The sequence below is a fragment of the Puntigrus tetrazona genome, chromosome 4 (assembly GCF_018831695.1).
Source record: "Puntigrus tetrazona isolate hp1 chromosome 4, ASM1883169v1, whole genome shotgun sequence".
Taxonomy (NCBI): Eukaryota; Metazoa; Chordata; class Actinopteri; order Cypriniformes; family Cyprinidae; genus Puntigrus; species Puntigrus tetrazona.
Genome location: NC_056702.1, coordinates 3,756,375 through 3,770,487, shown reverse-complemented (window position 1 = coordinate 3,770,487; position 14,113 = coordinate 3,756,375). Strand labels below are relative to the sequence as shown.

At 37.7% G+C, this 14,113-nt stretch overlaps 2 protein-coding genes across 2 annotated transcripts in view; one reads left to right on the top strand and one right to left on the bottom strand.

Annotated features, from left to right (window-relative positions):
- Positions 1–644: 644 nt before the first annotated feature.
- sult4a1 (sulfotransferase family 4A, member 1) lies at positions 645–9,904 on the bottom strand. Its single transcript, XM_043237555.1, is given in 8 exon segments — positions 645–2,800; positions 3,897–4,021; positions 4,023–4,033; positions 5,531–5,625; positions 5,714–5,840; positions 6,045–6,125; positions 6,218–6,348; positions 9,579–9,904. Coding segments are annotated over 8 exon segments (852 nt in total). The 5' UTR covers positions 9,748–9,904; the 3' UTR covers positions 645–2,687.
- An 844-nt stretch (positions 9,905–10,748) lies between these two features.
- The window catches only part of pnpla3 (patatin-like phospholipase domain containing 3), a 7,373-nt gene continuing 4,008 nt past the window's right edge, over positions 10,749–14,113 (top strand). The window contains exons 1-3 of the mRNA XM_043237554.1: positions 10,749–11,070; positions 12,078–12,310; positions 12,987–13,052. Of these exons, the coding sequence (XP_043093489.1) occupies positions 10,884–11,070; positions 12,078–12,310; positions 12,987–13,052 (486 nt within the window). The 5' untranslated portion in view covers positions 10,749–10,883. The remainder of the gene's footprint in view (positions 11,071–12,077; positions 12,311–12,986; positions 13,053–14,113) is intronic.

Below are 14,113 nucleotides of genomic sequence, written 5' to 3'. Positions count from 1 at the left end.
AACTTTCGCCTTGCAACTTTGATTTACTTATTCATTTGGGGGCGATACAATTCACGCAAAAAATGAAATTTTGCTGAAAATGCATGCAGGATGTAGAGGGGTTTGTTTCTTTATATTTACATGGCTTTCCCTGCAGTGGATCCTCTTTAGTGAATGGGTGCCGCCATAACGTGAAACCAAACCGCTGAGAAAAAGGTCACCTTTATCAACTCATCCTGGATAGCCTGAGTACATTTTCAGCCAATTTTCATTTTTTAGGTGAACTGTGCCTTTAACAACAAAAGTCCATTGAAACCGTGCTACGCTGTAACATTAAAATACAAAGTTGCACTGATCTCATTTTTAATATCTGACTGGCAGATTAAAGGACACACGTATATCAGAGGCGCTGATTTGTTGCCATAGGAACTTCACTTGTCCTTTGGTGCCATCTGTGATTGTTCAGAAACCTCTTTGTACTCAGCATGCTTCAGTTTCCAACTGTTGTTAATCCAGCATCTTAGATTTAAGCCGCCGCATTAGCCGCCGTTTTTAATTCGGATACGTTGTATTTACGCTCTAAGGCAAGAAGAAAGAAGAAGAATCAATTAATAAACATCATCACCAACCAGTAACTAAATAGCAATAACACACAGTAGACGATCTGAACCTCAAGGCCTAAAGATGTCACTTTATTAATAAACCAGCAAGCAAGGCTGAAAAGAAACCGGTGTGTTGAGTTACATAAGACAGCATAGCAGGACTAAATCAGTGCAGGCTGACCATGTACCTGTCCCACACAGTAAAGACATTCAGAGCAACAGGCTAATGTGTCCAGAGACCAGAAGCAGTCACTGAAACGAGGCATGATAGTGACTGTGAAGAAAGAGGAAATGGTGTGGAGTAATGAATGAAGTGACTGTGATGACGCAGCCTCCTGATTGGACGAGAGGTTTCAGAGCTTTACGAACAGAAGTTCTCTTCCTGAATCAAACGATTGCCTGAATTCAGAATAGAGTACTAGCACAATACATCTTTTTCAAAGCTTTAAGTAAATTGAAGATCACTGGATTGTGTCTGACAATTCTGTGACATTTACAAGCAACGTCTTGTTGAAAATAATGTCTACACCGCAGTAAATCAATAAATAATTAAATAAAAGGAGGGGGAAAGCATATATACAGTATGCATACTGCACACAGTGACACTGAATTTAAAATGATCAGTAGTTTATCAGAGTAGACAGACAGAAATAGTATTTTCTTGTGAAGCTAACTTCAGTGATCTTTGTTTTATTTACTACTTCAAATTTTTAACAGAGTGTCTTTTCATTGTTGTTGCACAGAAACCTCAATTGCAACCTGCCACACAAAATTGAATAAAAATGTTAAACATCCATATAATTGTATTACACGACTGCCGCTGTCTATATTAAACGCATATTTAATAAGGGCAATGTGACAGTGTTAAATATATTTAGTTATGCATACACTTTTTGGCCCGGTGATAACTTTTAGCATAGATCACTGAATCCAATTAGACCAGTAGCATAAGTTTTGATATTTTTTGATATTTTTCCTTTTTAAAGCGTGATTCTTCTGTAGTTATATTGTGTACTGAGACCGGTGGGAAATGAAAAGTAGCAATTTTTTTATTATTACGCCAGAATGAGAGTATAGTTTCTAAACCTATTGGCCTAGACTTGACTAGTAAACCATAAAACTATAAAAGAGTTTTTCGAATAGGAAAAATATCGAATCTCTTTGGTCTCGGGCTTTTTCCTTTAAAAATAGCACACTATGTAGGATGCTAGTATTCCATTCCAAACACAGTAACTGTTGGACATGTGAGGTTATAAGTCACTTTGTCAGAAGTGCTGGTATTTGAGTTCACTTTATGCATCTTTTATGCTTCTTACATAATAATGAAATGCAAACTCATATCTGGCCTTAACATTTCTGATGCGTTATATTATGATGTGCATGTCACTGATACAAAATGTTCTCTTTCCCATTCCTTTACGCAGAGATTGTATACGTTCGTGTATTATGCAAATATGTAGACACGATACACATTAAAAAATTGCGGATGCACATGTGAGTAAATGTAATAAAAAGTTCAATATCTATGGTATCGATGAATAGCTGTACTGGAATATAAGTCGAAGCATCTAGAAGCCGCTAGAAGAAGCAAAATGACATTCCACACACACTTTTAAGATCTTTTGGCCAGGAGCCAATCAGCATTCATCATGAGGCTCAGGTTTTCACCACCTGAACTGTGATTGGATGGCTGCATATTCGGTGCGTGAATTAGCCAATGATTTCAAGAATCCTCCTGAGAAACGTTTGTCGTAAGGGCTCTAGCATATAGAATATAGTCTAAATCATTTATCGCTATCGGATTTTTAATAAATACATTTTTCATAAGCGCCTTTGGGATATGGAATAGCTCTGTACAATGTGCAAACGCAACAAGCACTGTGCTTACACTTCGGACTAGCACTGCTGATGCACTGTTTATACAAATACACACGTGAAAAAAATGCCTTTTAGCACTGACCGCGTACTTGTACTAAGAAGTAACCTTTGAGGAAATAATGAAAGCACTGATGAGCAAGAGATGGTGGGGATGGAGAGATAAAACGGGGGATGTCCGTCGGGTGACGTTAAGCACAGCGGGTGAACTGATAGTCCAGTGTCGCTTCCTCACAGGGTAAAGTCAAAGGTCAGGTCAGACTTTGCCATCTTCTGTCGGTAAACGGCATCGAACTTTTCGTTCATGGACACGGTGAAAATGTCCTTCCAAAGCCCAACACGACCTGAAGCAGATGAAAACAGAGTTAGACTCTTCCGGAAGCATATATGAGCAAAGAGAAGAATTCTTAATGTAAATATCATGCACATAATGATAGCTTTTAAATGGTACAACCAAAAATAACACTTACAGGAATTGCATCAAGACACATCCAAACTGTATTACATGTGTATAAATCATAATAATGTTTTTTTTTACTTAATAATTTGTTTTAGTTGAACAAAACTCCACATTTCTGCTTCATTCCCTCCAGAACAGTGGCCAAGCCTAGTATTATTTTATTTTATTTTATTTTGTACAGTTTTTTTGACAGTCAATCCCAGAACCTTCCTTAAAGACTTGACCTCACCCAGACTCACCTTTCTCGCATTTTTCCATCTTCACGTTAACAGTATATCTTCATGCACACTTACAGTATAACAAATCCCTACTGTATGGGGTGAGATTTTTCAGCGTCATGCCAAGCCAAGAATCCCATGCGCTAAAAGAAAAATAAACAAGACACAAGAAAACAACGACGAAATCGAACTAAAGTGCAAATAATAAAAAAAAAAATCTGAAATGAATTGCAAAAACCTTTTTTACATAATGTTTACCGAATAATAAAACAAATAACAGCACAAAGACGTCAAACAGCAACAGAAATAAAGATGCAGCACACATATTCACCACATGATGGCGCTGCCCGACAGTCCTTCCTTTGTATGACTGCTGAGCCACATGAGATTTCTCTATTTAGTCATACAAGGGGATAGATTTCTGTCTGGCAGACATATACATGCATGTGAAATGTGTTAAAGTTCACTCTCACTTCTGGCCTGCACTTATCACTGCATGCATCCGTCCTTGGGAAAGACTAAAGATTTCTCTTGCCCAAGAAGAAATCTCTGGGAATCCATTTTTATGATAGGCTAAAGAAGGTATAGGGTCAGCGTGCTTCAGGTCATGTTAGCTCAGGGAACAGAACATGCAGTGAAAGACAGCTAATATTTTTCTATATTCCTAGTTTTACATTTTTATATATATATATTTGTGCTGTTTTGTAATGCACATCAAGTTATGATTAATAACGTTTTTTTTTTCAGGCATCTCTCTCTTACCCCGGCAGATGGACAAGGCTTCGGAGTTGCAGCACTGCTCGATGAGTTGGTTGCAGCTCTCCACCATGCTCTCCAGCTGGGCTTTATCACACGAGATGCCCAGAAAGCGAGCCAGCTGCTCCACGAGTCCCCAGATCCTCCAGAGAGCAAAATTATGGGCGGCAGGAAAGGTGGAGAGACGGAGAGAACGGCAGTCTCTTGGTTATGTAATCGTGACTCACACCATGGTCTTACACAGATGACTACATCAAAACGTAATGAGCTTACATAATTAACTTCAGTTTTTTTAATTATTTCAGGGACCCCGAGGTCCAGGTGACTTTTTTTCCAAAAGTTCTGAATCCAAAAAAAAAAAGGAAATTGCTAGCAGTGCATTATACAAAGCGTCATATTTTCTGATTTGCACTGATGTACACTATTTAAATAAGTTATTCATTTTGATATGTCAGTTAGTAAAAGTTAAATAAATGAATATTCTGAATATTCAATACTTGATTTTTACAATTGTTGAGTTAAAGTAATAACTTGCGTAACTTAATAATTTTTTTTATTTTAGTAAATAAATATGTTTTATTTAAAGTTTGGAACATTAAAGCAATTTAATCAATATGGCTTAATTCTTTAACATTTAACAATCAAATGTTTACTTTATATTTATTTAACTTTGTTGGCACTGAGAATTAAGGAAGAATAGTTATTTTTATATTTTATTATATTATGTTATGTTATACTGTTTTATATAATATCCTTTATGTTTAGCATATAGACTGTCTGTTTAATGAACTACAGACTTTCTGGAACATGGTGTACTATCTATAGGCTCCATTTCTATACGTTAGTCTTTTACATCAGAGGTTATTCCCCTGTCACATGCCGTGTGTCTCTGTTTGTGCTTGCCTGCTGGACTCTGAGCTCTCCTAATCACGTTCCTCCATAAAGATATGGAAACAACATACTTAAGCAGCCTGACAATCGGTGATTCCCCTGTATTATGCATAATTAACACTCGATTTCTAGGAACCGTTGCCCTTATAAGACATGAATACAGCTGTTGTGTGAGAAGGAAATGTACTAGGAGTGGATATCGGTGATTAGGGACCTCTTTGCACTGATACTACGTGGATAAAGAGTAGATGCGTGGAGGTTAAAAAGAGACCGAGTGAGAGGAAGAGGACGTTCAAAAGACTATATGTGACTCTGTGATACTGTATCGAGTATATAAAGCAGAATGCATGCAGTGTCTTTGAGATCATCTTTGCATCAGTTTGCAGGAAATTGAATTAAATAATACATTTTTGATGTACAATTTAACAATAATTTTAGTAATTGGAATAAAATATAAGTATTAGATTAAATGCAATAATTACAATAAGCAAATTACAGAAAGTTCTTGAAGTTAAATAAAAGCTTTACAAAGATATTTTGAAAATAATAAAAGTGTCAAAAGTAACATTTAGCAATAAATGCTTGCAAATCACATACAAAGCGATTTTTTTTGGAATCTGAGAAAAGCCAAAAGGGTTAAACTCCATACATGGACACTGCATGTGTAGTGTATAATGTAGAATTCTATTTGAAACATAGCCATAAAATAAGTAGGAGGTGTGTGTGTGTGTGTGTGTGTGTGTCAGTACCTTGTACATATCCTCATATTTCAAGAAGAGAACATTAGAGTCCATGCGATGCTCCCAAAACTCCTGAACGTGCTCAAACCAGGAGCCGTATCCCACTACGGGGTCACACAAACAAGATTAAGACAAGAACACTTTCCTCTCGAGAAAATACAGCGTTGGTTTTGTCGAACGTGTCTCACTCACACTTGTCGTTCATAAACCTCCTGCAGAACTCCTGAAACGTTCCCCGGTAGCTCATGGTTCGTAAAGAGCGATGAAACTGGTAGTAGGACACCACCAGATCTTTAGGGTTCCTGGCCATATAGATCACCTAGAGGACATGCATTGGTGCGTAAAGGCATATTAATACCAAAAATTGTGCTCTTTTTAAAGATCTGTTCACATCTTAAGCATAGTAGAAAAAGTGTTTAGTGCTCAAGAAACCTTTTTTGTTATTACCAATACTCTTGTGGAAACTGTACTACATGTTACGATTAAGTCGCGATGAATATGTTAGTTGTGTTTTCCAGCTGACCTTGCCTTCTCCATTGTGCATCGCTGTGGGCAGGAAGCGATACGGCAGGTGGCTTTTGATCAGACGAGGCGATGTCAGTTCCTAAAGAAACACAAAACCTTATCAGTCCAAGAGGTCAGGAGATAAATAAATGTTATTCCCGCGCTGAAGGCCACAGTAAAGAGAGTAAACACCTGGATGATCTCCAAACCCGGCTGTGGGTATTCCAGCACAGGAAGCTGCTCATCAATATTCATGAGCCCGATCTCATCCGGGTCCGCACCCTGACTCACCAGATATACCACCTCCTGTAACAAACTCGTACCTACATGCACGAGAGGAAGAAAGCTAAGTTGTTTGGTATGAATTATTGATTGCCAGCTGCACTTAACTGTACAAACATGCATTTACCTAAATATGGCCTGGGGTTTAAACTCATTCTTTGGTGAAGTGTGTTCGGTTTTTTTCAGTTTTGACCGTCACGGCTGACAAGAGTCAGCCCGTCCATTTGATGCAGATGCTATTATACGCTTCACAAAAGAGCATATTCGTCTTGCCCCATGATTTCGGGCTGTTCGGGCTTTGCCATTTTTGAGGTTTCTGCTTTGCCAAACTCCCTAACAGTACAATGGCGGTTTGATTACACGCTGAGCTGGGTACAAACATGTTCCTGTTGATCTTTTAGCAGAAATCGTCTCTACGGACCAACAGGAACACGTCGCGTTCCGAGAAAATGTTTTACGAATATTTATTAGCCGTAACAAATTAATTGTAAAAGTAATTCTGAAAGGGACAGAGCTGGTTTAAACGCATGACTAGCATTAAACGTTTGACAAAGCAGCCTTTAAACCCCAACAAGTCTTGTTCGGATACCCTGAAAAGCATTTTTAGTATTGCATGACTATGAAAGAGTATCAAGGTCCCCTTTCACTTCTTCTTTTTTGCCCATTTCACATGAAACATCTACTTCTGTTTAGTTACTGCCACCTCAGCACAACACTTATTTGTTGACTATAAGGGCTTTTCAAGAATACAAAACCAATGTAAAATACAAGCATGACCTTGAAATGATCATAAAGCGACTCTTTCACTGTCACTCAGCAGTTTAGTTTACTCTTGGCTGGCTTGAGAGCATATACGTAAGCAGAAATCACGTACGCATGCTAACTTTACCATGAACGGCACCGCCGAAAACAACCGTACTAGGGCCAGTATCATAATCTGTATTTGCTGCACAGAAACTTCTTGTCTTGTGTTAGGTACTTTAAAGATCTGTGACCAATTAATATTTTAAGGACATGACAACAAATAAAAGGAGGTTTTATCTTTCAGCACGATGATGACGTTTGGTTTTAAATCAGTTTTCAAGAAAACGCCCCATCAGTGTCACACGGCCACTTCCTCCAACTAAAGCGCACAAAGTGAAAAGCGCTAACAATTTTTTTTTTACCTAAACTGTCAATTTAGAAATTTCCTGGCGTTATATTCGGGGGAAAAAGAGAGAGTTTAAAATTCTGAAAATATTTAATGTGGACAAAATGGAGCTCAATCCTGTTATAAGAGGCATGAGAAAAATCAAGAAGCGTGTAATGTTTGACTCTGCCGTTCCCATCACAACGATCAACAAGGCCATGTCTGTTTACTCTGCAGATCCGTGTGACTCTATTGACCTGTCATCCATCAGAGTCCGCTGGAGACACATTTCTGAACTCAATTACACCGATGCTGGTGATTCTGAGAAATCAAGTGATTATAAACCCTCCCGCTATCCTTCTTAGTATCCTGCTATCTGTCCATTCCTCAGCTCATCTCTTCATAACTGCGCAGTGGTATCTATATCACGTTATATAAACAGCTGCGTCCACTTAGACAGCTCTTGACTGTGCTAATATTGCTTATAGGTCTATGACGATTTTCTTAGCAATACTTTACTTTTTCATAACAACAACATTGAGAAATGTTTATTATCTAACTCACTCGAAAATAAATATTTGCTGAACATTTCCTCATGGTCTCGCCATTAGTAGCTGAATTTGTTTCTTCTTCAGTACAGATTTAGATCAATGTAGCATTACATCGCTTGCTCATCACTGGATCATCCGCAGTGAATGGGTGCCGTCAGAATGAAAAAAAAAACAGCATTAAAGTGCCCCTATTATGCCAATTCCAATATTGCCTTTCATGCAGTGTGTCATGTAGCTTTCTGTAAACGATCTGCACAGCTGTAAAGTCGAAAAAGTGCACAATAAATAAAGTTACGGTCTCCCAAAATAAAGAATCGACTCTTTACAGCCTAAACGATTTGCTAGTAATTTGAATCTGAATTGTAATGCATTCCTGTAAACCTATTGTAGGAGACTCCCAAAACTTCATAATGGCATAACAGGGGCACTTTAAAGTGTTTTACATTTAATCTATTGCTTATTGGCAAATGAGTCCATAATCCATAATAGCACTTCTTCCAGTGAAAACCAATCCACATCAAAATCTCCAAAACCATTTGTTTAGAACTGTTTTAGACCCTTTCCCGCTTATAAACGGTGCTTGATCTGTGCATATTTCTCTCCTGATTCAGACAAGATGACTTTCGGAGCAATATTATACGTAAAGCAACAGTTTGAAGTTAAAACCGTGAGGCTGAGTAAATGTTCAGCACATTTTCATTCAGGGTGAACTGTTCCTTTAACGAAATGAATTGCTCATTATTTGTTCGTTTTAGTTCAAACGCACTAAAGCAAGGGAACCTGCTTTCTTTTTGGCGACATTCAAAATAAATGTGGCTTCTCGTGTGAGAAAGCAATATAATGCATCTGCACTTTCCAGTCTAAATTGTTTAGTTTTGTTTTATCACAGGAAGCAAAAAGACCTGTAAATGTGCGTTTGTTTTCAAGCTGACTTATTGCACAAGTAAATCGACATAGCAACAAGCATGCGTGGGAGAGAGAGAGCGACACAGCGCCCCTGCATGCGGTGACTGAGCACGTGTGGGCATGGAAAACATTTCACCTCGCTTTGTTTTTAAATCTCTCATCAACACATCGCAAACGCTCCCAGTGCTGACTTGTCATTCTCATCATGCAAAAATCGCACGGCCTGTAAAATAATAAACTTTCCGCCTTATTTTGTTAATAAAAACTCATCTGTTTCCTACGGGCCTGGCTCTCGTGAGACTGTCAGGGAGGACCGGACGTGATTAGGTGGGCCTGGCTGCTTTCATAATGCGAAACACCTCTTATTTAAAATCAATAATATTTCCGACGTCACCCAGGCTGTTGATGAATCGTGCATAAAAGTAAACATCTATTTATTTCTCTATAATTTGGAAAGCGCCGTTTTACTAAACAGGCAGACTGCGTAAATATGCATATAAATATGTTTAGCATAGCCTATTGACAAGCTATCTAAATCATACTGTCTACAAATAAATGCAAAACAAAAGCGGCGTGCACGCTAGAGATGTCAGATCATCCTTTATTTTGGTGAACGCCTCAGATAACTGCATCCTCTATGAAGGAAAAGCATGCACGTGACAGGCGTTTTCTGACGTTTTGATACCTGATTTGGGGTAAGTAACGATCCATATGTCGCTACTTCTTAACGAAAAGTTGGCGATCTCGTCCATCTTGCCCCTGCAGAAAGGAGGGAGCCGAACTCCATGATACTCGAAGTATTTGCTCTCGTATTCGATCGGGGTGCTCGGCGTGTCCACCTCGCTCTCCGCCATCCTTTCAAACGACTGCGACGCGAAAGGCTTGAAGGGGATCGCTTTTTAAAAAGGCTCGGGGAGAAGAGGACGCATTTGATATCCAGCAGCCGCTGATTGTTTGGCGAGGACGTGCCGCTTTGCGTGCGCCTCGACCTTCAGCCAATCAGGAGGAGGAGTGGTGATGTAATGGGGTCCTCTCAGCATCAGCACCAGTCGTCTGGGCGGATCCTCGAGCAGGCCAGATGTTCATCACCGGTGTAAATAAACAACACGTTTCTAAAAGTCGAGCAATAATGCTATAATCTTTTTTTTTATCACGTTTGTCTGCTTTCTTATTTGATCAGTCATTGCATATTGCACATTTAAATATAGCCACGTATAACTGTATTATTACAATATAATCAAATTGCCTGTGTGTGTGTGTGTGTGTGTGTGTGTGTGTGTGTGTGTGTGTGTGCGCGCGCGCGCGTGCTTGTTTATGATACATTGCAAAGACCAAATGTCCCCAAAAGGATTGTAAAATATGACATTTGTGCAATAATGCAAACAGGGTATGTTTAGGGTTAGGGGTTAGAAAATATCGTTTCGTCAGTGCAAAAGTACATATTGAGTATTTAGTCGGCTATTAATAAAGTGCACACTAATGTTTGTTAAACACGAATATCACATTATAGAGTGTTAAATGAAGACAAGTTGGAGTGTCTCGAAATTAGAGGAAAATTGTTATTATTTTAATATCTTAGGAAGATTTTTGCCACACATTTTACTATTAAAAAATGTATTCGTTTATTGTATAAAAAAATGTATTGGTATGTGAATATTAAATAATCAATTTAAAGTGTGATTGTTTTAAGTGTCATCATCTTTAACGATTGCGATTGGTCTGTCGCGACCTATCTTGAGAAAAGTAGCACCAGTCACGTGACAACGTTGAACAGTATACATAACAGTATATGCGCCACGTGCAAGCCCCGCCTATTTAAGAATTTGCAAACAGAGTTTCTTTTTCTATCGGGCTGCGGCGCGTTTCCTATTGGCTCCAGCGCTGACGGACGCGAGAGCAAAAACGGCACGCAACAGCAGCAAGCGCTCCTTCTCCACGGAGACGGGCAGAGGATATGATCCTGGGACCGACCCGAGACTGAGCCGCGGTCATGTTTGATTTAAAGGGAGGCTGGAACCTCTCGTTCGCCGGATGCGGCTTTTTAGGGGTCTACCACATCGGCGTCGCGAGCTGTCTTCTGGAGCAAGCGCCTAACCTGATCCGCGGGGCCACTAAGATCTACGGAGCCTCCGCGGGGGCGCTCACTGCATCCGTGCTCACTACCGACGCCTGCTTAGGTATGAAGATCACGAACACTAGATCTGAAGTTATCCTTCAGTGCTTCCTTCTGGTGATTAGGGCACTTTGGCATTTTCATGTTAATACTTGACTATAGTGACTATAAACAGTGTTTTATGACTAATACTTTTATGTGTACTAATACATATATATATATGGATAATGCATAACAAAGTACACAGACACACATTCACTCAAAATGATTTACTTGTGTACTTTACATGTAGTATACATATATAGCTACTTATAGGGGTGTTTCGTGTTGTCCTGTAATAGTCACCTATTCATTATTCTGATTAAAATAAAAATAAATTATTATATTCAAATTAAATACAATTGTAATAAAATGTTTTTGTGGAAGCGGTGTTATTTTAGTATTATTTCTATGTTATTATAGTATTTATTCAGAGTATTCTGAGTAAAGGTGTGTAACAAATAAAATTATGATTGTATTCATTTATTGATTCATGTTTTGAATTTTGTTACATGCATTTTCCGTGTTTGTTAGTTTATTTTATATTTCTATATTGCTTTGCAGTTTTTTTGTTTTATTATTATTATTTAGCATTTATTTCGGTTCACTTATTTATGTTTCACGCCCAAAATATTTGAACCGTGTTATCTGATTTATTTATTTATTTATTTAATATTTTCCCTAAAACGATCCTCTATGTGTGATCCAGGAGTTCTTTCCATTGGGTATTTTATCAAGACTCGGAGAAATACAGGTGGAAAGTGTAAAAAGCAGGGAAGAACGAGTCACTTTGTGTTAAAGCTTTTCGATTGAACGCCGAAGAACTTTAAACTGTGCTGTTTGTGCATGTCATGACTTCATTCTTTCACTTTCATGTCATATCTGAACTAGAAAGCTGATGCGGACTCTCATCAACCTTTGGTTTATTACAGGTTCAGAGATTGTGTGTAGGCTATTGGTAAGAGCAAAGATTAAAAAAGAAACAAAGAATGTTCAGTGTATCTGCATTACAGTTTTTTTCCTTTGATGCAGAGAAATGCTGTGAAGACGTCATCAATGTTGCCAAGGAGGCACGGAAGCGTAATCTGGGCCCTCTGCACCCAACATTTAACATAGTGAAGGTGATACGTGGAGGGCTGCACCGCGACCTGCCGTCTGATGCGCACACGCTGGCCTCTGGTCGACTGTGTGTGTCCCTCACGCGGGTCATGGACGGCCAAAACGTTCTGGTGTCCGACTTCAGCTCCAAAGACGAACTCATCCAGGTGAGAGCTTCACTTTACCATAGCAACAGCTCAGAATGAGATTTTCTGCCACCGCTTTATATTACTCCGATACCTCACTTTTATCTAGATGAAAATGATTTAACGGGGTCATAACATGACGTCACGCTCGTTCGCTCTATCTTACGATGAATTCTCTGTAAAAATGAGGTCATGACATTTTATTCCCAAGAATCATCAGCTTAAAAGCCCCAGCGTGTTAATGTACTAAATATTGTGGTTATAGCTGTCAACAAGAGTGCTTTCACATTTTAAAATGTTCAGTTAAGTTTCCTAAAAATCATAATTTGGTAAAGTTCACAAAAAAAAAAAAAAAATATATATATATATATATATATATATATATATATATATATATATATATATACAATAAAAAATATTATATATATTTATATATATATATATAATAATAATTTTATTTTATATATATAATTTTTCATTTTTATGTATAAAAATACTTTTGCAAATTAAAATAAAATAAAAAATGATTTAATAAATATAAAAATAAATTAAACTGAATATTTAATAAAAAGTACAAAATAATAATAATAATAAAAATACTGTAATAGTATATATATAATACTGAAAGAACACTATTTCTTAGCTTTCTCTTTATTTTGTGTTTGTCTTTCTCTTTCTATTTTCACTTCATTCCCAGGCTCTTATTTGCAGCTGTTTCATTCCTGTATATTGTGGTTTAATTCCTCCCGCCTTCCGTGGCGTGGTAAGTATTAAAGTTCATAACTTTAATGGTGTGATGTCATTTTTTAACTTGAGCCAATCCGTGTGGCATTTTATGAGGTGACACGGCTGGAAAGTTGGATTATTTCACTTGGGAGAATTAGGACACACTGCAACAAGAGTTCATTGCACTTCAAAGAATTCAGTCACTGGGGCAAACTGAACTAAAACTGGCCTTAATAAGAGAATTAAGCTTATGGTTTTGTAGAGCACTTGCACAGAACGAAACCAGCCTCAACCCCATACGCTGTGCGTTGTGTACATTGTGTTCTCTAGAAAGGGGAGGAGACTTCAATGCATAGAAATAGTTTCGAGGTCAAAGTGTTCAAATAAAGGTTCAGCTCTGTTCGTAATAATGCTTACAGCTCAGCAGTGTTCGTTATTTGCTTACTATGTTCAAGAATTCGCTACAGGTCATACTTTATTCATACGCATTCATGACCTGCGTTGAAAAATTAAACCCAGATTAATGAAGATATCAAAACTTTTAAGTAGGTTGGGCTGCGACTAGAGTGGTTCACTGAGTGAAGTTTGGCTGTGAAGTTGACCTATTAAAAGGACAAATAAAGGCGGTTATGCAAGTGTTTTGGTCTGATCACACCACCGCCTTGTTGCTGGTCAGTCTTGATCAGACCACAGTGACACTCGCAATAGCCAGCAATTCCCAAATGGCTTATTACAAACAATACATTTCCCATCAGGGATCACGAAACTATCTGGCTTTCATTTAATCATTAAGAAGACCGGGTGAATAAAAAAAATGTCTTTATATAATTTTAATATAGTATAAATTGAATATTTAAACATTAGTGCTGGAAAAAAGTGGGTCTTAAAGCTCTGTTATTAAAAATAAAAATAGGGTTTATATAAATTTATATTTATTATTTAATTGTTCTGTTGAACAGTGGAAATCTTGGCATACTAAAATTCTTTTAGGCAAATTAAATATTTCTGTCTTATTAATTTGTCATTTATTTTTTATTAGAGACTGCATGCAATATTTCTACTCAATAAATCTTTTTATTTGTAATTTAGAAAAAAATG